General features: G+C 39.8%; 1 protein-coding gene across 1 annotated transcript; it reads right to left on the reverse strand.

Annotated features, from left to right (window-relative positions):
- Positions 1-26,606, reverse strand: CIMAP2 (ciliary microtubule associated protein 2). Its single transcript, XM_058178945.1, has 10 exons — positions 26,511-26,606; positions 21,530-21,617; positions 18,707-18,877; positions 17,393-17,515; positions 12,168-12,296; positions 11,488-11,631; positions 7,586-7,750; positions 6,453-6,581; positions 3,412-3,542; positions 1-241 (listed from the first exon to the last, which is right to left on the reverse strand). Exons 1-10 carry the CDS (start codon positions 26,558-26,560, stop codon positions 187-189), a joined length of 1,185 nt encoding a protein of 394 aa, XP_058034928.1. The 5' UTR covers positions 26,561-26,606; the 3' UTR covers positions 1-186.

A 26,606-nucleotide genomic window follows, 5' to 3' on the forward strand; every position in this document is an offset into this window, starting at 1 on the left:
TTTTTTTTAAAAATGGTGAAAGTGAGTGCCCAATTTTCCAAGAGCTTATTAGTCAAGAATACAAGATTCCTCGGTGTATCTTTTCAGTTTTGTAAGTCCTGTAGTCAGGCTGACCAAAGCTATGTAGGCATACAACTCATACATGATTATTTAAGAGTATTTTCAACAACAATTTGCAACAATTTCTTAGGCAGATTTTGGGTTGCTCTGATGACCTTTATTAACAGGAGTGATCCTCTCCCTGTGAAAAAAAAAATCAATAAATTGTTTACATATTCTATCCTTTATCAAAGCCAAGGTTGAGAACATATGTTCATCCAGATTGCACTGAATTAGCATCCCTAACAATTGGACATACTGATTACAGACTGTTAGAAGCTCTAATTAAGGAGCAACTTTAAAGCTGAAGGTAAGCATCCCAACAAACTTAACATAACATAACATAACAGTGTTGGAAGGGACCTTGGAGGTCTTCTAGTCCAACCCCCTGCCGAGGCAGGAAACCCTACACCATTTCAGACAAATGGCTATCCAACATTTTCTTAAAAATTTCCAGTATTGGAGCATTCGCAACTTCTGCAGGCAAGTTGTTCCACTTATTAATTGTTCTAACTGTCAGGAAATTTCTCCTTAGTTCTAAGTTGCTTCTCTCCTTGTTTAGTTTCCACCCATTGCTTCTTGTCCTATCCTCAGGTGCTTTGGAGAATAGCTTGACTCCCTCTTCTTTGTGGCAACCCCTGAGATATTGGAACACTGCTATCATGTCTCCCCTAGTCCTTCTTTTCATTAAACTAGACATACCAAGTTCCTGCAACCGTTCTTCATATGTTTTACCCTCCAGTCCCCTAATCATCTTTGTTGCTCTTCTCTGCACTCTTTCTAGAGTCTCAACATCTTTTTTACATCGTGGAGACCAAAACTGAATGCAATATTCCAAGTGTGGCCTTACCAAGGCATTGTAAAGTGGTATTAACACTTCACGTGATCTTGATTCTATCCCTCTGTTTATGCAGCCCAGAACTGTGTTGTTTTTTTTAGCAGCTGCTGCACACTGCTGGCTCATATCTAAATCGTTGTCCACTAGGACTCCAAGATCCCTCTCACAGTTACTACTATTGAGCAAGGTACCACATATACGGTACCTGTGCATTTTGGGTTTTTTGCCTAAATGTAGAACCTTACTTTTTTTGCTGTTGAATTTCATTTTGTTAGATAGTGCCCAATGTTCAAGTCTGTCAAGCTCCTTCTGTATCTTGAGCATATCTTCTGGAGTGTTGGCTATTCCTGCCAGCTTGGTGTCATCTGCAAATTTGATGAGTTCCCCATCTATCCCCTCATCCAAGTCATTGATGAAGATGTTGAAGAGTACTGGGCCTAAAACAGAGCCTTGGGGTACTTAATTTAATGACTTCTCCTAATTACCTCAGTTTATAAGTGAACAGAACTTTGACTGCTCAATGTATAGGATGGCTAGACTAATCACAAAAAGAAGAAACATTGGATGCAAGGCAACAGTAGAAAGAGAATTGTAACAACCATTCTCTTGAGTCGTACCTCTATTTAGGTTTTATATCTAATTTTTGCATTAAAGATTAGGATAATTATAATAAATTATAAATATAATAACATCTTCATTCTAAACATCGTCCTGTTAAATCCCTGTTGTTATCTGTTTTATGAATTCAATTCCATCTACAATGCAAGATTTTGTGAGACCTTATATACCAACGGGAATTAGATTTAGATTAGATTTAGATTTATTGGATTTTTATACCGCCCTTCTCACGAAGGACTCAGGGCGGTTCACAGCCAAGATAAAACAAACAATTATATACACAATAAAACAGTAGTTAAAAAACTTATTAAATATAAGGCCAAAATTAAAACATTTAAAATCGTAAAAACCCCATAAAATTTATATCAAATATTAAAAGCTATTAAAAATTCCTATGCCAGTCCTGCGCGAATAAACAGGTAAGTCTTCAACTCGCGGTGGAAGGTCCGAAGGTCAGGTAGTTGACAAAGTCCTGGGGGAAGTTCATTCCAGAGGGTGGGAGCCCCCACAGAGAAGGCCCTTCCCCTGGGGGCTGCCAGCCTACATTGCTTGGCGGACGGCACTCTGAGGAGTCCCTCTCTGTGCGAGCGCACGGGTCGGTGGGAGGCATTCGGTAGCAGTAGGCGGTCCTGTAAGTACCCCGGCCCTAAGCCATGGAGCGCTTTAAAGGTAGTAACCAAAACCTTGAAGTGCACCCGAAAGACCACAGGTAGCCAGTGCAGCCTGCGCAGGAGTGGTGTTACATGGGAGCCACGAGCGGCTCCCTCTATCACCCGCGCAGCTGCATTCTGAACCAACTGGAGCCTCCGGGTGCTCTTCAAGGGGAGCCCCATGTAGAGAGCATTGCAGTAGTCCAGGCGAGAGGTAACAAGAGCATGAGTGACTGTGCATAGGGCATCCCGGTCAAGGAAGGGCGCAACTGGCGAATCAGCTTTCCTGGAGACAGTCCTCAAGTGATCTTCAAAAGACAACCGTCCATCCAGGAGAACGCCCAAGTTGCGCACCCTCTCCACCGGGGCCAATGATTCACCCCCAACAGTCAGCCGCGGCTGCAGCTGACTGTACCGGGGTGCCAGCATCCACAGCCACTCCGTCTTGGAGGGATTGAGCTTGAGCCTGTTTCTCCCCATCCAGACCCGTACGGCTTCCAGACACCGGGACAGTACTTCGACAGCTTCATTGGGGTGGCCTGGGGTGGAAAAGTACAGCTGCGTATCATCAGCGTACAGTTGGTACCTCACCCCAAAACCATTGATGATCTCACCCAGTGGCTTCATATAGATGTTGAACAGGAGAGGCGAGAGAATCGACCCCTGCAGCACCCCACATGTGAGGCGCCTTGCGGTCGATCTCTGCCCCCCCTGCCAACACTGTCTGCGACCGGTCATAGAGATAGAGGAGAACCACCGATAAACAGTGTCTCCCACTCCCAAACTCCCCAGCCGGTGCAGCAAGATACCATGGTCGATGGTATCAAAAGCCGCTGAGAGGTCTAATAGGACCAGGGCAGAGGAATAACCCCTGTCCCTGTCCCTCCAGAGATCATCAACCAACGCAACCAAAGCCGTCTCCGTACTGTACCCGGGCCAAAAGCCGGACTGGAACGGGTCTAGATAGACAGTTTCATCCAAGTATTGGGGTAATTGACGTGCCACCACACTCTCTACATAGGATAAATATTCCATACAAATGGATAAATTTCATTTTAGAAAGTAAATGTGAATTTAAACTACATACAAAACAACTAGATAACAAGGTCAGATATGCAAATAAAAATAAAAATAAAAATTCCAAAACTAATGGAAGTTTGGGGATTTAAAAAAAATGATTTGTCATTCCTATCATGTTTCACTTACTGTAAACACTTGTCCTTTTCCAAGTTACTAAGATAACGTTGTGTTTCATTCATATAAAGGGAACGGTATCTCAACTTCTTTGGATATTTCTCATGCTTTATGGTATCATAGCGGCCAACACCGACAGGATTCTGTAGAATAGAGCATTGGGGATATAGTGAGTGCTTAAATCTTCTTGGTTGCCCACTTCAAAGCAAGGTCATGGCAAATTGCTCCTATATTGATGTCAAAAAAACCCACATGGATTTCTCTGTGAAGTTGAAGGAGAAGGAGAAGGAGGAAGAATACTAGGGGCTAGCTAATGAAACAAAATATTAAAAAGTTATGATATTTATGTACTTACTTACCAAGCACATCTAAATTATATTAAAATAACCAAAATATCTTTACAATTCCCAAGGCACGTCGCAACTTTTGAGCACCCCTAATGTTTGACATGCCCTACTAGCTATGGAATTAAGCTACTTGGAAGATTATCTTGGAATGATCACCAAAGGAAAGAAGTGACTAAGACAGCCCAGACAACACTCAACAGCATAAAGCAAAGCTGGAGAAGCAACAAGACAAGGTTGGAAAACAATAAAAAATGTATCCTTCTTACCACACTATGATTTTCAAAGGATCATAAGTACTCCCTTACTCTATGAAATCCTGACAGCTGAGCTCCACCAAAATAAAAATTTGCTTAGGATGAAGTATTTTCCATCCTTCAGTACAAATTGCCTTCCATCTATTGCAGAGGTACTGCAGAAGTGGTTCACAACCATGTGATGTTAGTTCTTGCTATGTCTGCAGTCATGCCACATTGAGAATGCAATGTGTACTGAATGTACAGCCGAAATGCTCTGTGTTGAAAATGATGACAATTCTCCAACTGATGTCCGTAGTGTGAAAATATATCTTGATTATTCCATGTTTGCATTTTATTACTTTAACAGTATATTTATAGATAAAATTACTAAAACTGAGCTTGGTGGAATCTCAAAAGTTCCCATGAATTGGTTATGCAAATGGAAGCATTAATTCAATAAATGAATGAATGAATGCTGTGTCTCAAATGCACTTGATATCAGTATAAATCTTAACTTTGACCAATCCCTTAAAGTTGAAAAAAAGTTCCAACATGTTATATCCGTATCCTTGAAGGATATAGGAGTATCACCTGTTTGTTCTAATTCATATAATAGACGCTAGTTGGTCTTTGTGAAGAGAATGTTAGAAGATACATACTATTTTATCTGATTTAAATCTATAATGATGATGATGATGTCCATTCAGTTGAGTCCAACTCTTGGTGATTCAATGGGTCAGATCTCTCGACATCTTCCAATCTTGCACTATTTCTTTTAGTTTTTCTATGCTCTGACTGGTGTCAGCTTTGATGGTGTTTTTCTGATGGCCTGGTTTCCTTTTACTGCCAACTCTTACAAACACAATTGCTTTCTCCAGTGAATTCTCCTACATGACATAGCCAGTGAGATGGAGTTTTGTGGTTTTGTCTTCTAGTGACATGTCTGGTATTAGGCACTCTGGTTCTGCTTGTTAGTCACATTTGCTAGCCAAGGAATACACAATGTAAATATGCATTTACATTGAGAATATTGTATGGATATCAGTATTCTTGTAAGGAGAAACTGCTGGCTCTTCTTAAGATTAAATATGTAAAATATACAGAGGTAGAAGGCAACTTTCTTGGGTTTTTTCTCCTTTGAGAAAAATGTTTTGCTTCTCATCTAAGAAGCTTCTTCTATTCTGAATTGAAAAACTGAAGAGGCTTCTTGGATAAGAAGTGAAATGTTTTCAAAGGAAAAAAAAAACCCACAAGAAAAGTCAGTTGCTTTTTAGAAAAAGCACCTTTGGGACAACTACAGGTAGTCTTTGACTTACAACCACACCTGAACCTGTCATGTCCCACTCCCCCTCCGACGACCGGGTCTAGGAAGTCCATATCAAGTGTGGCCACGAAGCCTCTGCAGCTTTGCCAAATTCCTTTCAGATTTCTCAGGGCAGGCAGGAATCCAAGTTGTGACTTCAGCAAACGAAAGGAGATTTTGCTTGACTCAAAGTTGCTTGACTCAAGCTGATCCTTTATATAGGCTGTGGGGTGTGGCTCCATGACTCAGCACTTATCCAGGCCTGCGTCTCCCTTCCTTCTGCTGACGTCGCCTCTCAGATCTCCGGAAGCAGGGATCCGTCCACTGTGAATTCCCTTCCTCTGGATATGCTGCCGGTAATTCTAGCACGTGGCTGGTTCCCTGCTCACACACTGTAGGAGTGAGGTTTGTTTGTTCATTCCTGACATTCTGTCCAGGCATGGGGCCAAGGCTGGGGGCTGGAGGCATGCCAGGCCATTCCTCTTCATTATCAGACTCTGAATCTGATAGCAGGCTCGGGAGGCGACAGGAGGGGCCCGGCTGAGGAGAGATGGGAGGACGAGGCACAACAGAACCCAAAATTTATGTTGCTAAGCAGGATATTTGTTAAGTGAGTTTTGCCCCATCTTACAACCTTTCTTGACACGGTTGTTAAGTGAATCACTGCGGTTGTTAAGTTAATAACACGGTTGTTAACTGAATCTTGTTTCCCTATTGCAGGGGTGTCAAACTCATGGCCCGCGGCTGGATGCGTCACATGCTGGCCACACCCACCCCCGTTTTAGCAAAGGGGGAAAAGTTGTGATATGTCAAGTGATGACAATGTGTCATCACAAGTTTGACACCCCTGCCCTACTGACTTTATCAGAAGGTCATAAAAGGTGACCAGGTAACCTGGGACACTGCAACCATCCTAAATATCAGTCAGTTGCCAAGCATTTTAATTTTGATCACGTGATCATGGAGATGCTGCAATGTTTGTAAGAATGAAAAATTTGATGTCACTTTTTTCAGTACCATTTAACTTTGAACACGAAATGAACTGCGGTAAGTCAAGGACCATCTGTATGACCTGGATGATTGAGAAGCTCCATAGATACTGGGTATCTTGGACAAAGAATAAGGGCTGCAATGAGAAAAGGAGTTGTAATCATGTTTCTCCCTTACTGTATTTCCAAAACAGAGACGGTATGCTCTTCGGTCAAATCTTTTCGCACCAATCCAGAAGGGTGGTTGGTTTTTATATTCTGTTCTCTTAATGGGCTTTATGTCATAGGAGCCTGGTCCTGTTTGGAACTAGGAAAAAAGAAACAGGCAAATGTTTTCTGTTATTGACTGATATTATTATATATTCATCATCCTCATTAAACACCCATTACAGAAAAAGAGAGAATATTTTCTTGCCAGTTCCCTCCCATTCTTCTTCTTTGCACAGCTGCATAGAAAATATAATTCTGAATCTCCTTTAATGTTTTCTGCTTAGAGAAACTATTTTGATGCTTTGAAAAGAAGAAACAAGAAAAATACATTGTTTAAAAAAAAAATGTACTTCATTCTGCTCCCATCCGCATTGGTAATGGCAGAAGAAAATCAACACCGGATTACCCCAAACTATCTCTTCCTAAACTGCTGGTTTATGCAGTGCAGCGCGTTCCTAAAAGGTGCTAACCACAGGTTAACAAGCAACCTTAATTAGTTAATTAGCACACTTCAACTCTCTTGTGATGCTTTATGAAACAGGCATGATCCTAATCAGTTTCACCCTAAACTAAAGGCTTTCCTTTGTCTTCTAAGTGACTGGGAGCAGGCAACACAATATTAACATAACCACTACCATGTTTCCCCGAAAATAAGACCCTGTTTATATTTTTTTGAACCCTGAAATAAGTGCTTGGGCTCAAAAGCCCGATTGGGCTTATTATCAGGTCTTATTTTGGGGGAAACAGTATTTTTTTATTAATAATCATAGGGATTAATAGTCCTATTGATAACAAGAGGTCATTTTTAAAGGTTTTCTGGTGCCTCCTAAGTCTGTAATTTGGAAAAGAATTGTGAAATTTTTGATGTCATGAAATAACATATTTCAACCAAACGACAGGACTAACAGTATAATGATGAGTAGTTCCATGGTTAAGATATTCAATTAAAATCAGGGAAATCCAAATCCAGGTTTAGCCTCAACCAAGATATTCACTAGATAATTTTTAGCCAGAAATTGTCTGTCAGCCTATGCTGAGTTCACATTTACAACACTGGGTGATTATGTTCATATCCTGAAGAAGCCGAGGAAAGTCACCTACTTGTTCACGTGGAAACATGCCAATTTTGGACCAGAAGATCCGTTCAGTTGGGCAATCCGGATCACGTGAAAATGTACTAAAAACACCATGTTTCTTTTTCTCCCTTGTCTCCAGTTCATCCAGGAAGGATTTGATATTGCAGCCAGACAGCTCAGACGTTTTTCTCTGCCATGATTAAATTTAAAAAAATTGCTTTAAAAATGAAAATAGGTAGAATGTACCATACAGGTCACCTTAGTTTCACAATCACAATTGGGATCATAATTTCCATTGCTAAATAAGGCAGTTGTTAAGTGAGTCACATCCAATTTTAGGACTTTATTTGCCATGGTTATTAAGTGAATCACTGCAATCATTAAGTGAACCATATAGTCATTAGATGAACCCAGGGGTGAAATGTAAAATTTGTTACTACCGATTCTGTGGGCATGGCTTGGTGTAATGTGACTGGGTGGGCGTGGCCAACTTTTTTTTTTTTACTTTTAAAAGCATTTTTTAAAAGCCTTTTAAAAGGCTTCTCTGGCGATCCCAACTGAGTTGCCTGATCATCAGAGGCTTTTAAAAGCACTTTTTCTACAACCTCTTCGGCCAAAGAAGTTGTAGAAAAAATGCTTTTAAAGGGTTCTGGCGATCCCAGCTAAGCCGCGCGATCATCAGAGGTTGTTTTTTTCTTTAACTTTTAAAAGCATTTTTTCGGCCGAAGAAAAAATGCTTTTAAAAGTAAAAAAAAACAAACCTCTGATGATTGCACGGCTCAGCTGGGCATGAGCGTAGGGGGCAGGGATTTTTGCTACCGGTTGTCTGAACCACCTGCCTCCATCGCTGCTGGATCGTGTGATCCAGTCCGAACCGGGAGCATTTCAACCCTGGATGAACCCCATTTACACCACTGACATTCCTTGTTAGAAGCCTGTTGGGAATGGTTATAAGTTGAGAACTACCTGTATATGTATGCATACATATAGAAATCCGTGAACAATTAATCCAAGACAAAACTGCATCAAATCAAAGAACTCATTTCAAAGGAATGTGTCTACTATGGGAAAATATAATATAGATACAACTCCTAGTGTAATCTGAATCCTGTAAGAAATTTCTCCCTAGTCACAAATGACAAGGCTCAAATTATCCTGCTTTGGATATATTATGTAAAAACCGAACTCTCTAAAGGAGGCTCTAATCCTGGGGAAAAAACTGAAGGAAAGAGAAGAAGATGACCAGCAACAAGGTGGATGGATTCAATTATGGTGGCGATGGGGGCACCTGAAGGACCAAGTTAGGGACCTATCTCCATGGAGAAAATTGATCTATGTGGTCATAAGAGCCAACATCAACTTAATAGCATGTAATCAAATACATTAATCTATGACATATAATAGTAGTTTTTGTAGAATCGATGATTTCAGTGTTCAGATAACTTATTTATAGGAGCAAAGCTTTTCATATATTTAGAATTATTTTAAATTCAGTTGGAAAGTGCAAAATCAAGACTTTGACAAAGTCTACTAAAGCCCACTAATCTAAACTAAGTACCAGAAATGAAACCACTGCTATTTTTTTTTTGCTATATGTTTACTGCCATATGACTTCATACTATCTACAGTGCTGAGTATTTTGTTCTCACTCTAGAATATGAGAAATATTAACAGTTGTCCTATTGTGGATCTACTTTAACTGCTGTCTACAAAATTTTCCCCATGACTCAGCTAAACTGCTTTTCTCCCTTCTGTGTGCCATCAGAAAGTGTTGTTCCAATTGCCACTTCTAATTTATTTCTGGGAGAAGTCCTTAGTGCTCTCTGAGCTTGGTTGTTTTCTTGCAGATGTTTCATTACTCAAACTACATAGCATCTGATGAAACTAATGAAACACTTGCAAGAAAACAGCCAAGCCCCAAGAGCACCAAGGATGCATCATTTCAACCCTGAGCTACAAATATTCTCCTTTATAGGTAACTAGCTAGACGCCTGTGCTTCACTATGAAACTATGTGCTCGGGCTTGATAAATTGACAATTACAGCCTAAAACTTAATGTAGAATGAGTAACTCCGTAGCATCAGAGTGTGTTAATATAATGCAACTGGCAGTTGGAACAGAGGGGGAGGTGGAGTAGAATGTCCCAGCCCACAGCATCCATCAGTATTCATCTGACTAGCATCCTGTCAGTGTGTGAGAGAGTTGAGGGGTGTTTGGAAACTCGAACAGTATTTTGTGTGAGCAAGACAGAGACCAGCAGGATGTTGGGCAAGGCTTATCTCAACTGTTCTGCAGCAAAGTTGCTTGCTGCTGTGAAAGTAAAACTGAAAGTTAAACTCTCATCTGCTTGTGTTTTGCATTTGGAACAGATTTCTTTTGAGGTGGGGAAGGGGAGTAGAACTCCTTAGCATCCTTTCTTAGTGAGCACCTAGAAGCCAAGAGGAACATACATGGCAAATTTCAAGTTTGTAGGCGTTACGGTTCTGGAGATTTCGTGATTATGGCGTGAGTGGTTTTTGCTTTTATATATATAGATTTATTCTGTTTTGATTTCACCCAGAGGATGATATAGTCACTTCCTATGCCAGGAAGCCTGTTCTCCACCACCACCTTCTTAACTTCACCACTCTTAGGAAAAGGTAGTTCTAACCTATCATAGAACTACTCCAAACCTGGAACCTGACTTAAACCAAATAGCTGAAAGACATGTGTGTGATCTGGTTATCTCCATTTGACATCAGCTTTCACTTATGCTTCTCTTGAATATAAATTTACTACTGCTCTGGAAGAGTGCTAAACCAGGGATCAAAAGCAGCCTAGCTTGATGCAAGTGTGGTGATAAGGATTTCGCATCTGCTGATTCACCACACTTGTCAGATGTTGTTCAGGTTTCTTTGAAGCACAGTTTTAGCACCCCTCCAGAGCAGTGATCAATCAACCCATTATTAAACATGTTGTTTTCTGATCTTCCTTTTTCTGAAAATGGTCTTAAATTCAATGTTGTCTTCCTGTCAAGGAAACAGAGTGTGATATTTTCACTGAAATATTCTGTTTTCTGAATATAAACAGGATTACAAAATGTAACTTGACTCTTATTATTTGTTTCTGTTATAATAACCTGTTTCCCCGAAAATAAGGCATCCCCTGATAATAAGCCCAATCGAGCTTTTGAGTGCATGCACTAAAATATGCCTCTCCCTCGAAAATAAGCCCTCCCTGAAAATATTTAAATGTGGAGCTGGAAATCAGGTAAGACGGCAAGAGGATCCCCATCGTTTATTTCAGGGTTCAAAAAATATAAGACAGAGTCTTATTTTCGGGGAAACACGGTATTACATTTATCTTTTTTTTTTTTTGAAAATTCCCAACCAGTAAATGTCTTAATTCTATTCTTCTTAAAATCCTAGAGCCTATTGGCTAAAGAAGTTGAAGTCCACAAGTCTTCAAGATTGGATAACCCTATCCTAGAGGTTGTTTTTTTTTAAAGTGACTGGGAAAAAGGATTCACTCCTGTGTTGAAGTTGTCTCAGTCAGTTGTAGCCTTCCCCAATTTTGTGTCTTCCCAAATCTTTACCTACAACTTTGATCATCCATAGGCAACATGGCCAATGGCTATCATGGATCAAAGCATTAGTCCAATAAATCTGATGAGCATTCGGTTGGAGAAGTCTACATATTACTAACCAAACTGTAGAGAATTTTTTGTAAGCAGAAAAGGGTAGCCAATCAATTGTAGCCTTCCCCAATTTTGTGTCTTCCCAAATCTTTACCTACAACTTTGATCATCCATAGGCAACATGGCCAATGGCTATCATGGATCAAAGCATTAGTCCAATAAATCTGATGAGCATTCGGTTGGAGAAGTCTACATATTACTAACCAAACTGTGGAGAAATTTTTGTAAGCAGAAAAGGGAGAAAAACATACATCACCAGAAAAGTGTCCAGAAACCATAGGCTTTGATCTGTTGCCGGTGAAGGTTTCATAGGGACCTCGTTTACTGACCACCCGTTTCAACAACTCGTCCACACTATTTTTGATATTGTAAGTACCAGGTCCCAAACCGCTTCCCTAAAGTCAATCAGGAGAAAAAACGTCAGACAGAGACACATGAAAACAGCTACCTTTAAGCAGGTAAACATTGATCCCTATATAGGAGCAGTTATGCTCTATCTGGAGATCCCGCACTTGACTCCATGGCTCCAGCTGCTCCATGGGAAATCAAAAAGAAATATAAGGGTCAAGTAAGCACTGCCATTGGACAAGTTGCAAAGCTATTTGTAACCCATTAAGAAAAGTTTATTCAATTTTGTTCCAGTAGCACGGAGGAGCTTTTGAGTAGTTTTGTTTTGCAGCTGTCATTGGATGCTTTGGCTTTAAAGGATTTATGCTTGTCCGATTCATGAACTCAGGTGAGATGAGCTTCAGGGGAATGCAGCCAAAAATAATTTTTAAAAATGTTGCCAGAGCACAGTTGGACCATAGAGAGGTGTAGCAGGGGAATGGTTCATAGTCCATATTCAACAAGTGAATTGTTGAGTTGTTGCTTCTATGGGAGCATAAGTCACATACAACAGTGAGGTGGAAAATCAAGAGAATATACTTGCCGCATGGATGAGGGTGAATTGTTTAGGAGTTTTACTATCCATTAATCCTACAGCAGTGACTGGGGTTTTTTCCCTTTCTTGTAGTTTGTCATAAGGATTTCCATAGGTGCCAGGACCAGGATAACATTCCTAAGAGTACCAGGAAAAAGAGAGGGAGGGAGGGAGGGGGAGAGGGAGAGAGAGAGCCTTTTATATATCTGTCCAAGGTTGACTATCATTATTTAATTTAATATGACCTAATGAGATCTATATAACATTAGCAGCCATTCTTTAAGTAGATTTCCACCCCCTCCATGCTGAAGTCTTCTCAGGGAAACAAAGTCCTATGTTATAGTGGAAAGAGATGGATATGGTTATATTTAAGTTGGGAAAAGGGATGCAGAAGCAGGAGCAGACTGGTTTCCTGGTGCTCCCCTGGATAAGGCTTGTGGCTGAAAGATTACTAATATTCAAAAGATTATTTCTAAAAGTTCAAAGAAATTTCCTAACAAAAGACACACGTCTTTTGTTAGGAAGACACACGTTCAGGAAATAGTTGCCTGAAATTCTTAAGTGAATTAAGTGCTATTGTTGGAATTCTGATCAAAGGGTATATTAGATATCCACAAAAAATCTTTCTCACTATATGGCCTTCCCAGTGGTGAAATCTGAACTGGTTTGGTACCAGTTCACTGGCTATGCATTTGCACTGCGTGCCAAAAGGAGGGTTGGAAAGTAAGTAGAAATGAGGGGGGGATCAGCTGTGGCGCGTGATTTAGCTTTGCTAGAAAACAGGATTTCCTACTTTCTGGCAAAGCGAAACCCCGTTGCACAGCTGATAGTTGCAACCCGTTGCAAACTGGTAGTATTTCACCCCTGGGCTTTCCACACAATATACTTAGCTACAGACAAATGTTTCTTAGCTGACCCAGATATGGGAGAAATAATTGAATTCTTATAGCAGGGAATACAAGCAAAATTTCATTACCTCAATAGCTCCTTTCCCATTTATCAAGCAGATAGTAATAACATTGTTTGGGTTAAACCACTACTATTGTAGTACAGCTACTACATGGCAGAAGTTTTCTCCACTGCTAGGTCTTGGGGATGAGTTCTGCGGTGAAGAAGGCTGTTTTTTCTGCCATTTTATAGTTTCAACAGTTTTTCTCAGACGATTGTCTCTGAATGAGGTTTGATAATTATCTAAGGCAGGGGTCACCAACCTTGCCAGTTGACATGGCTCCGTGTGCCACTTTGGGCACGTGTGCCATAGGTTCACAATCAGGGATCTAAGGATTCAGTTTTATAGTTTACTCACCAGGGAAGCACAGTTTAACCTAAAACAAGGGTCACCAACCTTGGCAACTTTAAACCTGGCGGACTTCAACTCCCAGAATTCCCCAGCCAGCTTTGCTGGCTGGGGGATTCTGGGAGTTGAAGTCCGCCAGGCTTAAAGTTGCCAAGGTTGGAGACCCGTGACCTAAAACACACCCAGGGCTATTTGGCTTTAGAAGCATTCCTCACCCCACTGCTAAATGAGCTGTGATGCTTACAAAATATATTTGTCCTGCCCTTTGTCTTCTTAAACATGCTGTATGAATAAAGACTTTGTCAGAATCGGAAATTTGCTTATTTCTTGGCTTCTGTTTGTTATGTTGCAATGACAAGCACGTCAGGCATGCCGTGGAGAAACGCATTAGGTTCATTCATTGGTGCTTAGATAAGCATCGGTCTGAAGATTATATATTCCTGCATAATAAACAGTTCGTTCAAGCCCTTTTAAGTAGAAAAATGCTAAAAATTGATTTCCTGTCATTAATGTACGCACTTCACATACCGGGATTTACAAATATAGAGTAATAAAATTAATATTGCAAGCATAAGATTTGCTATATTGATGGTAGTAATGTGCAGAAGGAGGGGATAGAGAATAAAAGAAAACTCAAGACGGCAGCCATAACCCTGAAATCAAAATCTTACCTCTTTTTTGTGTGTGTTGCGTATGTGATGCATATAAAAAGGGGCAGCACTGAGATTGTCTGTCCATGGCTGCCATCTTGAATTTTTTGCCCTTACCACTGCCTTTAAGACTTTCCTGATGATGAAGGGTTTTTTTTAATATATTAATGGGGCACAGTCTTCCCTAACTGTGTGATGGACAGTTTATCATATTACAACTAGTAGTGCCAGACAGGGAAAGGCTAGCCATAAATAAATGCTAAAATCTTCCTTGGAAAACCATCGGAAAGTCACATAACGGTTATCCTAGTAAAATGAAAGTTAAGGTTATTAGAGCAACATGGAAAATACTGCTGTTTTCATTGTATTAGTTAGCTAATTATTTTTTTAGCAAGTAGTATAGTGGAAATACAAAACTGATTTTCACCTATTAAGCCACCATGAGTCACTCTTGTGTTGCAGTTACCAACCCCAGCCTGTTAGTTACCAGCAGTTGTCAACATTTCTCTGATGAAGAAATGTAATTTCATTGCTGAGGAACGTGCTGAGGAAGCATGTTGTCTACCTGGCGGCAGCTTCTAAAAGCATCAAGAATTAAAAGTGTATCTTTTCCTTCAAACTTTTTCTTTCTTTTCTTTCAATCCATGCTCAGGGATAGAGATTTGCCAGCAGAGACTTCACAAAAAAAGTATGGATTTCAGATTATTTTGACGGAAATGGACAATCTGTAACCCAAATGCCAATCTTAAATCTCCCTTATCAGGGTTACTTAATCTGAACAAATGAATTGGATTCCGTGGCAAGCTTGTTTTAGACATAAAGCTGGCTGGAGAATACCAAAAACATCAGAGTCATGGCTTGGATGTCAAGAGGAAAGGAAGACAAATGAAAAATATACTTCAGGACATAACTATGTGTCTCATATACTTATGATGATGTTAAGACACAAGTACGTAAAAACAGGTTTTATATCATGCAATCTTTACACAGTTTGCATCCTTGCAGGATTATGCTGGATTGCATAACACTCTACGTTAAAATGTGATTGGCTTATTTCTGGTACGGTACACCACATAATCGCAGCTGGATAGTATACTTACAGAAAACAACATAGAGAGTAGACTAAAACTTTTTATATTTTCAAGCCAGAATAACATGAATTATCCAATTATAAACAAGACAAATAGATAACTACTAAATTAGGTTGGCACTTGAATGACCTCTACTGTTCTACATCTTTATGACACTAAGCTGAAATTATTTCTATTTAGGTGGAGTGGCAAGGAAGTGATTTAAAAAATCCAAGATTCATGGTAGCATCCATGCAATTAAAATCCCACCTTTCATACATAAAGATAAAAGTAAAGGTTCCCCTCGCAGATATCTGCTAGTCGTTCCCAACTCTAGGGAATGGTGCTCATCTCCGTTTCAAAGCTGAAGAGCCAGTGCTGTCCGAAGACGTCTCCATGGTATGTGGCCAGCATGACTAAACTCCAAAGGCACATGGAACACTGTTACCTTCCCACCAAAGGTGGTCCCTATTTTTCTACTTGCATTTTTTTACATGCTTTCGACCTGCTAGGTTGACAGAAGCTGGGACAAGTAATGGGAGCTCACCCCCTTACGTGGCACTAGGGATTCGAACCGCTGAACTGCCAAACTTTCAATCGACAAGCTCAGCATGTTAGCCACTGAGCCAGCACATCACTTTTATACATATATCTATATGTATATATGTATGTATATGTGTGTGTATATATGTGTATACACACACACACACACACACACACATCCCTTCTATACATACAGACAAATAATGCTGATACATGTGCAAAAGAGCCAGGACTTCATTCTCAACATTGCAACTGCTTGTTTGATCTATTTGATTGTTCTCCTGCCCATCACAGATGCCACTTGGCATTGTTATTCCAACAGTCTGCGTCTTGCTGTACACCCTTGAGTAAGCCCAAGGAAGGGATACTGAATGAGCCAAGAGATTGAGGGAGAACAATGCAGGCTGAATGAGAGAAGAAACTCTTTCCAGGCAAATAGCTCGGATCTATAGAAAGCGTGACCTGTCCCTTCATTGGCAGTCTTTTTGATAAGGAAAACATAATAGTAGGGAAAAAAGAGAGGAGGGAGCAACCTAAAAACAACAAAGGATGACTCCATACACCTTTGCTTTCTTCTAGCCATTATTGTCACATCCATTAACATATTAGTAGGCAAAATACCTGAGTCTAGCCAATACATTGACTAATTAGACCCAAAATAAATCACCAGGTACCCTCCAAAATTTTTGCCAATGACTATCATATTTCCTGACCACTAACCATGCTTGTTGATGTTTATAGGTAGCTTTAATTTAAAACAACAAGGCAATAGGTTGTGGGTTGGAATCAGGAGTGCTAGATGACAATGCAGTGAAACTGTAGAGAAAAACTTCAGCTCCTAATGCTCAATATCCATATGTTTACATTACATTAACTCATCTGAGTTCAGCTTCCTCTCCTTCTGTTGCACTGGAGAATCCTTTCCCAATGCATTGTCTTCTAATTTGTTGGATGTGGCTGGGTTGATATGGTTTGTACTAAGACATACTTTAATCAACCATGTTGTGTGAACCCAGCTTGTTTTTGGTTCAGTCTGCAGTGTAAACTCAAAAAATAAGGTTAATTGTGTAAAACCTGGACCAAATAACACGAAGAAATGTATCCCTTAAATATAAGTAGCAATCTGATGAGGAGATGTATAGAGTCTCACTGCCCCACAGTTCCATTATGGAAATAAAATAATCTTCAACTGGCTTTAAAATAATCTTATTTTTAGACCTGTGCCACAGCAAGAAGCAATGAAAAAGATACATATTCAACAAATTATAATACCTTATGAACATGACTTTTTGGTTGTTTTGTTCTGTTTGGTTGGAAATTGCTGTTCTTCATTTATGATCCCATCTTCCCCCCACCCCCCAGTTATAATGAACTATTCTAGATCTCATACCATCGTCCCATGTTTTAATTAGTAATGTCCAGGACTATTTCTTTCTCAATGATTATGTTTCACAAAGAAACTGTAGTCCAAGTTTATCCCATTAACCATCATTCAAATGTGCTGAACTATGGTACATACACCTTAATCAGATGGCTCTGTATGAATGTATGAATCATTCTATGCTAATAATGATGAGTGATAATTCAGCAACCTAGAAGCCAGTCTAACTTTTAATTTATTTTTTAATGTTCTTCAAATTATTAGTTTCAGCAAAGATAAAAACTAGATCGTACCCTCATGGTGTCTTTAAATCTTACTGCTCCAGTATCACAAATTCCTCTAATACTGTGTGGCCGTTTTTCCATGAGCTGAAGAAAATCTGTGTGATTGTAAGTCCCAGGTCCCAGTTTTCTTTTCTTGGAGAAAAATAAACATAAGAACACAGTTGAGAAAATGGATGCTACCAACTGTTCGAAAGACCGGAGGGAGGGAGAGGAAGAGAAAGAGAAAGAGATACACATATACATATTGCATGTGAATGTATTTTTGTACCCTAACATTCTGGCTCACAACTATTGTTTTCTCATTCCTAAGAACAGTGGGAAATTTTGGTTAGGGTGAGTGTTGAATCTTGTCTCATCTCTGCTATAATAGCATGTTCCTCAATGCCCAAATGATCAACAGGACAGTGAATGTGTTTGCCAGGGATCCGTGAGTCAAAGAAACATTAGATTGTATTTATGAGTTGTAGGGATTATATCCGGCATGCAGAAATTGGAATGCCCACTAGCTTAAAGTAAAGAAATATCAAAAACTGTCTCTAGCCAAGAATGTAGATCATAGATAATTTCATATAATGCAGAATTATACATAAATTAGAAGATTTTGAGCAAAGGTCCCAAACATGTTGGAAGAAAGTAATAAAATTATTCATAGCACCTATGTTTCTGAGAATAATTGCACAGCATATGACAAGGCTTCTGAGAGCCTTTAACTTAACATTTGCCATTGTTGAGTGGACCACATAAGAGAATACTCTTACAAAGAAATGGGATGGACGGACAGAAGGATGGAATTCATTGTTCTGAATTCTAGTGTTGCTGTGAGGGATGTATCATCACCGGGTGATAGTGTGATAATCCTAAAGAGGAAGACTTGATGTAGTTCTTTAAAAAATCTTGGAATTACATTCTGTTAAGATGGATAGTCTCCTTCATGGTTCACTTGTCTGATAAAACAGGCTCTACAAGTTCCAAAGATACAGTATTTCTACTTATGTTCAAGGAAAAGTATGAAAACCTATACTATACTACAAATCTACCGGGACTCTGATAATTTTTACTCCCTGATAATAAAGAAATGGATTTTCAAGAATCCTTTTCTGCATCTAGTGGTCAATCAGACATTTGCAGACAGACCCAGACCAGTAGCCTTAATATCAAGTGAGCTGGAGCCTGCAAATGAGGCATATATGAGGAATTTACAAAGTGGGGCCACAACAAACAGTTTTGTTACCTTGCTCATTTTGAGATCTTATTGATTCAATGAATGCATGGAAAAGTCTATTATCAGCACTCAGTGCCATGGACCTAAATAGATCTACTCACTCGAATTTTCTCCTGCTGGCATATTTCTTTAAATTGAAAATGTGGCATTTGAGTGAGTCTAGACGCTTCCTGAGCCTTGGCCCAGCTAGAGCTTGATGCTCTCTTCTGTAAAGCAGAAGAGCTGAAGCTTCCATCATCGGTCACGTAGGTGCCCGGTCCTAATTTTCGGCACTAAAAAAAAAAGGATGAAGTTAATATTGTTCTTTCATTCATAGATACAGCTTAAAAAATAGACTAACCTAATAGATCAGGTACAAAGTGCTGTAATTCAACTTTCGGCAATTATGTACCATCCAGACATTATTGACTACTGTTTCCCTTAAGTGAGCCAGAATGGGTAGCATAAGGTAATAGAAAGGAAATAGAAATCAGAGTTCACAACATCTATAATAGGACTTTGTATCATCTTTGATCTAGTACACACCATTGCCTGGTTCATAGAAAGTGCTAAATCATGAGGTGGACTGTTCGTTTTTGGCTTGGTGTGATGTATGAATTCATAGCATCTATTCCCGTGATGGCGAACCTGTGGCACACAGAGCCATATCTGTTCCACACTGCTCAGCTCCAGTGTGCACGCAGGTGCCAGCCAGCTGATTTTCAAGCCTTCTGGTCCCACCGGAAGTCGAGAAATGGGCCGTTTCCTGCCTCCTGGGGGTCTCCAGGGGGGTAGGGCAGTCCGTTTTCGCCCTCCCCAGGCTCCAAGAAAGCCTCTGGAGCCTGGGAAGGGCGAAAACAGGCCTACTGGGCCCACCAGTAACCTTTTTGCCATCTAGTGCCAAAAGCGGAGTGAGCACGGGAGAGCATTGAATTATGGGTGTGGGCACAGACACATGTGACCCCCCCCGCTCCCCCTGCTTTCGGCACATGATGGCAAAAAGTTTAGCCATCACTGATCTATTCAAATATATAAATTACCATGGGAAATAAATACTGTACCAATAACTATTTATTTATCAATAAATAATTTACCAAGGATAATAAATTGCCCTTGATTTTAGCCAAAATATTGAAAAGCAGTATCTATTAAAAACCATGATGATGTCAAAATGACAACATATGCATGGTGAAGTCATTACACTAATGAAACAGTTGTGTAATTAACACTAGTGATGTTGAACATATACCCATATGTGTATTATCTTTTCCTCCTCTGCAGGCACCACCTATGTTGACTTTAACTCAGAGTTCCAGAAGGAAGCTATCATTTTTAACCAAAAAGGATACATTTCATATCATACTAAGAATAATGGGCAGAAGGAATAGCCTTGAGGAATAGGAGAAAAAGCAAAGAAATTTTAGTCTGGGTCAAAACTGCAATGAGAGAAAGCATCTCAGGCAAGACCTCCGTTATATCTCCCAAAGATAAAGAGAGGGAGAGGAGAAGCTTTTTCAGACTTGAAAGATTTTGCTACTACAACTTTGTAATAAAAATATCATACAGTAAGTATGCATTACTTTGGTTTCTAGTCTGGTCAACTTTGAATAGCTGACATTAAGCAAAACCCAAGCATATTATAACCTAACCAGACATTTTTCTCCAGTTGTTAGCTGATACGTCCATTCTGCTCTCTCTGTGTCATCAATCATCATTTAACGACCCCATAATCCCTTGCGGGGTGGAGTCTGGACAACGGAATGGAGCTAGCACAGTGTTTAATGGCTGGATGCCCTTCCTGTTGCCAATTTTGTTCAGCAGATATATTCTCATTGTGCCCAGAGAGAGAAGTATCTGCCTCTACCTAGGATCAAACTCACAGCCTCATGATTGTGAAGCAACAGCTCCACCTCTAGGCCAATGCACAACAATGCATGGCTTAGGACCTGGGTACTTACGGGACCGCCTGCTGTTACCACACGCCTCCCACCGACCCGTACGCTCCCATAGAGAGGGACTTCTCAGGGTGCCGTCCGCCAAACAATGCCGGCTGGCGGCCCCCAGGGGAAGGGCCTTCTCTGTGGGGGCTCCCACACTCTGGAACGAGCTTCCCCCGGGGTTACGCCAAATACCTGACCTTCGGACATTCCGTCGCGAACTGAAGACACATCTTTTTATCCGCGCGGGGCTGGCTTAAATTGGAATTTTAGTGGTAAATTTATTAATTTTTAAATGGGGTTTTTTAGTATGGCAAATTTTAATCTCCAGGATAATTTAAATAAGTTTTTTAAACTGTATTTTAACCTGTATATTGTATTGCTGGTTTTATCTTGCCTGTACACTGCCCTGAGTCCTTCGGGAGAAGGGCGGTATAAAAATCAAATAAATAATAAATAATAATAATAATAACTCCTTTCTTCTGTCTCTCTCTCTCTCCCTCCCTCCCTCCCCCTCTCTCCCCCTCCCTCCCCCCCTTTCTCTCTGTGATTTCTGTAAAACACCAGCCAAGACATGGTTGCATCTTTTGTATTCCGAGCAATAGCTAGCTAATGATCATGATCCTACATTTTGGGAAATCCAACATGGGAAAAAAAAGTATGCCAATGGAAGAAGCAGAAAAGCATTTTATTGTGGAGAAGAATTTCTGAGATAGGGATGAGATCTTTACATACAACCGGGTGCCAAGAGACAAAAAAGGACATTAGACTGCATGACGCTGGAGAGATTATTGTTTTTGTAGTTTTCCCACATCTTTTAGTCCAAATTTCTGTGAATCAGAAAGTTCCAGAAAATTATACAGGAGGGACATTCGAAAATTTTGTTTTGGTTTCAAAAATATCTTTTTGATTGTGAAAACTGTATGTTCTTGTTCAACCACATAGATAGGAAACTGGGGAAAATAGTTTTACTTTGTGGATGTGACACACATTAAGAAATATACTCACCAATTCTGAACAGACACTCTTACAGTATGGGGCCTGGAGGAAAGTACTGGGCTTCTTGGAATTTGGATAAATGGCTGATACATCAAATCTAACCAAGAAAGAAATACATTCAGAATATATAGTCAGAAGTATAATATCCCAAAGATGAAAATATCTTTCGTTTGCCTTTAGTAACATTTTAGCCAGAAAAATTAGCCAGTCACTGTGATAAAATAAGGAAGCAAGACGTTTGTACTATGTCATATTCCTCTGTAGTCAACTTCTAACTGAAGAATTAGAATGGGGCAAAGAACTTGAATGCTGTTAATCATCTCAACCAGCACAGCCAATGTTTAGTGGTGCAACTTCATGTACAGGGGCTTCTGTACCAGACCCAGACCAATTTTAGAAGTCTACTATATGGAAATTCTAATATTCCTGTATGTAGCTGCTCATGAGGTGATTCTGATCTACAGAATTTGAACACAGGGCTTTATCTAATCACCACTACTTGACAGAACTGATACCTCTGTTTTTTTCACATGTTTATTTCAAATCTTTTCTAGAGCAGCAGGAACCTACATAGCAGATCTGAGAATGTATAGAGGCATGGGGCCACAGCAAGAAAGAGAGAAAGGAATATGACTTTGCACAAGTGGCAATTCTTTCATCAGATATGATTCATAGTAATTTGCAATTAAAACCTGTATTAAAATCCAAGTGTTTATTCAGAAGGTTTCATCAACATGACACCCTCCAAACACGTGAGACGAAATTCACCTTCTGGCTTGTGGTGATGAGTTGTATAGGTGAAGACATCTGAAGATGTTGAACTAAGGAAGACTACTTAATTAGTATAAAACATATCTATGCTGTGTGGTTGTGAAGACAAGGAAATAGGAAAATCATCTCCATTTACCTACTATGTAATGCATTTGGAAAACATTTGTGATTTTGAGACAGTGTATTTAAGCTGTAGTCTAAAGCATTTTATTAATAAACCTTGAAAATCTAAGACCTAATAGGGGTCCTTTGCTGGATTGCCTAACTAGTTTGTTTGTTTGCTTGTTTGTTTGTTTGTTTGTTTGCATTTTCCCCCTTTCTATCATTTTCCTTCCTTGCAGACGGGAGAAATTGCTCAAACAAGCTATCTCCCCAAGCTATCACTTCCTAAACCACTGTTCTCTGCAGAGTAGCTCTTCCCTAAAAGGTGCTAACCGCAGGTTAACAAACTCAGTTCTTCAACCTTAATTAGTTAATTAGCACACTTCAACCCTCTTGTACTGCTGTCTGATACAGACATGATCCTAATCAGTTTCACCCTAAAAGCTTTCTTTTGTCTTCTAAGTCAGGGGTCTCCAACCTTGGTCCTTTTAAGACTTGTGGACTTCAACTCCCAGAGTTCCTCAGCCAGCAAAGCTGGCTGAGGGACTCTGGGAGTTGAAGTCCACAAGTCTTAAAGGGAACAAGGTTGGAGACCCCCTGTTCTAAGTGACTGGGAGCAGGCAATACAATATTAAAATAACCACTATTTCTTATTAATATTAATCATAGGGGTTAATAGTCCTATTGATAACAAGAGGTCATTTTTAAAGGTTTTCTGGTGCCTCCTAAGTCTGTAATTTGGAAAAGAACTGTGAAATTGCTGATGTCATGAAATAACACATTTCAACCAAATGACAGGACTAAAAGTATAATATGAAAGCCAGAGCAGTTCCATGGTTAAGATGTTCAATTAAAATCAGGGAAATCCAGATTCAGGTTTAGCCTCAACCAAGTTATTCACTAGATATTCAATTTTTAGCCAGAAATTGACTGTTAGCCCATGCTGAATTCACATTTACAATGTTGGGTGATCAGGATGATTATGTTCATTGCTGTTGTCATCTAAATTTTCCTGTCCAAAGCAATTCTGGGTAGCTTAAATTTTAAGAATCAAAACAATAATACCAGTACATAGAAGGCCTCCATGTCCATGTCCAGACAAGACAAATTAAATATATGACAAAAGCACATCAAAAAGGGGTTCAGTGACCAGGGAGAAAAGTCAGGTTTTTAAAGACTTTTGGCATTCCGGCTGGTAGGAATCATCCTGGATCTATTGTTGTGGGAATAAAATAGGAGGAAGGTGTGCTTTGCAAACCATTTGAAGTCCTGAAGAAAAGATGGATCATAAATGAAATAACCTATTTCAAGTTTTAGCTTCAAAGTCAACTTTTCTAATCACACATACCAGTATACATACGCATACCTTATTCCTGCGCCAAAGTATAAAAAAATGATTTAAATTGTTTGGATCATTGCAATAATGTTTTTCAAACTATGTTCCATGAGTTGTGGACAAAATCTAACTCTCTAAAAGGAACCAAATCACTTTGAAGATGTATCATGCATTTATTATGCTTGCAAACAACTGCAGTTATTTAGCAACTAACTGAACAGCCCTGAGCAAAACTAGACCACAGCTTATATACCTTTGGCCTAGTACCTTACAAAGAAAAGAAAAGAAAGGCAAACACAGTGTGAATTACTACATGATGTTGAAATGTTTCTGATAAAGCAACCAGGTGACCTTGGTATTAGTTATCAATTCTTACTAGGTCAGCATGCTAGCCCTACTACCTCTGGGATATGGTCAATGAATGTAACAATTTAGCCTAATTAGACCACTTGTTCCTGTTAGTTTCCTGCCTATTACCACTCAGGATCACTTTTATGTGTATGTGGGGCATTTTATAGGATTGGTAGTGAAATCAGCTCATATGTATGTGGGGATAATTTCCACACATGTGGAACGCTATGGGCCCATCAGAACTTGATGGGATTTCTTTGACAAAATAAGAGTAACAATAACAGCAAAATTTCACTCAAATATAGCCAGTGCTCTCTCACTTGTTCTTTGCCTCTCAACCTGGAGTAAAACATACAGGTTTCATGGCCCCAGTTTGAAAACCCCTGATGTAGAGAATGTTTAATGGACAGTTATAAGTTGCCCAGATGACATTATTTCTACATATTTCTACAATTCATGATTCCACCTTGCAAACATCTTTCTATGAAAAGTAGGGCAGAGATGATTTAAGGAATTGTCATCAGATGCAGCTACTCTGGACTTCAGAAAAGTGAGTGGACCTTAGCAGGGGGGCAGCGGATGAGGGATTAAAGGGCAGCCATTCACTCATTGCTCCATGATCAGCCAACAGATCGATCAATAGGATGTCATAATTTAAGCAAGATTTTACTAAGTGATGCTGCTTCTTTCTGTTCTCTCCCACATCATTCTGTCAGTACAAAGTACTATTTTCTCTAAAGCTCTATCTCTTCTTCCTCCCTCTCTTTTTGCTGGAATGATTTTTGCAATATTAAACTGTGGGTAGTGGAGGAGCTCCAAACCTGGAGTTGCATTGGGCCCCAAATTCCTTGAACTGGCCCCATCATAGAACAAAATGAGGAATATTTCTCATATTATGACAATAGGACCTAGAAAATTCTTTATATGAATATAAAGTATATATAGAACACCAATTGCTGTGGCACTTGTGTCTCTTCGTGTATTTGGGGATGGGATAAAGGGGACAGAAGGATCTGGCTAAATGCCAGTCTATCTATAAAAAAGCTTGTCTCATCCTCAATATATCATCCTCAAAACAAGCCTGGCTTGTATTACTAACACCTGAATAGGGCTAGGGGCTGGGAATTACCCTCTTAGAGGTGTCTTCTACTGAATTTCAGGTTTAACATCTGGAGAGGAATGGCAAATGTCCTTCAGGAGATTCTGCTGGTATCAAAAGATACTTTTTTTCAAGGTAGAAGAAAATCTTTGTGATGCTTTATTAGTGAAGCTGAGTTCACAGGGGAAGACACATCTGACAGAATTGCTCAGTTTCCAGAGTCCCTTGGGGAAGCAGCTCTCTCAAGGCCTTAATCACTGTTGGAACACGGAAGTTGTACCTGAATGGCCTCTTACTAGGGCACCCTGTGGTTTTCCAAGAAGCTCCAGGGAATGAACAAAGCAAAGAGGTGTGTAGAGCATCATTGTTGTAAAATAAAGAGTGATTTTGACCAAGCACTGATAGGGGTTCATATTCAGGCTTATACCGTACTGATAAGAGCAATTAAGTGTTGATATTTTCAGCTCTTACTACATCCTCATATTATCTATTCTATTCTATTCTATTCTATTCTATTCTATTCTATTCTATTCTATTCCACCCCACCCCACCCCACCACACCCTATCTCCTCCCATTCTAATTCTAATTCATTTCTATCCTCCCCTTTTGGAGAAAGTTTGTGGAGAAAGCAGTAGGTTTGCTGCTGCAAATGGCACTGGAGGAAATAGATTATTTGAGCCTGTTTTTGTTGCGCTTCAAGTCCAGGTTTAGCATCAAGGTGGCATTAAGCCCATTTATTGATGATTTCTGGTAGGACAGGGATAGGGGAATGCAACCTGGCACTACTTAATCTCTGAAACATTTATCTGCCATTGATCATAGTATCCTTATATATCCTTATGAGCTACCTCCAGGAACTAGGAATGGCGAACACTCTCTTTCATGGTTCTCTTCTGCAGGTAGTAGTAGTAGTAGTAGTAGGGAAGAGCTTGAGCCCTTTTCTTGCCACAGTTGTTAAGTGAATCACTGCAGTTGTTAAGTTATTAACAAAGTAGTTAAGTGAACCTGGCTTCCCCATTGGCTTTGGTTGTCAGAAGGTCACAAAAGGGGATCACATGACCCCGGGACATTGCAACCGTCATAAATAAGAGCCAGTTACCAAGCATCCGAACTTTGATCATGTGACCATGGGGATGCTGCAACAGCCGTAATTGTGTAAAGTAGTCAAAACTCACTTTTTTCAGTACCGTGTAACTTTGAACGGTCATTAAATGAATGGTTGTCAATTGTGTGTGTGTATGTTGTGTGTGTAAAGACAGAGAGAGAGACAGAGAGAGAGAGAGAGATACACAAATGCACCTGTCCCAAATCCTGCTGAAGTTGTCCATACCTGGCTTGTTGAGACCAAAAAGGGGCACCTGTGAAGCCTTTTGGTTCCATCTTCCATCTTCTGCTGCCCAGAAGAAAAGGAAAAGAAGGCTCACTC

The sequence above is a fragment of the Ahaetulla prasina genome, chromosome 3 (assembly GCF_028640845.1).
Source record: "Ahaetulla prasina isolate Xishuangbanna chromosome 3, ASM2864084v1, whole genome shotgun sequence".
Lineage (NCBI taxonomy): Eukaryota > Metazoa > Chordata > Lepidosauria > Squamata > Colubridae > Ahaetulla > Ahaetulla prasina.

Bases quoted from the DNA above. Each gene is read 5' to 3' on its own strand.
- CIMAP2 (XM_058178945.1), bottom strand. From the start codon at position 26,560: ATGGAACCAAAAGGCTTCACAGGTGCCCCTTTTTGGTCTCAACAAGCC. The intron at 21,618-26,510 runs GTATGGACAACT...TTTCTTGGTTAG, and splicing joins TTTTGGTCTCAACAAGCCAG to ATTTGATGTATCAGCCATTT. The intron at 17,516-18,706 runs GTGAGTAGATCT...TTTTTCTCCAAG, and splicing joins GCCAGCAGGAGAAAATTCGA to AAAAGAAAACTGGGACCTGG.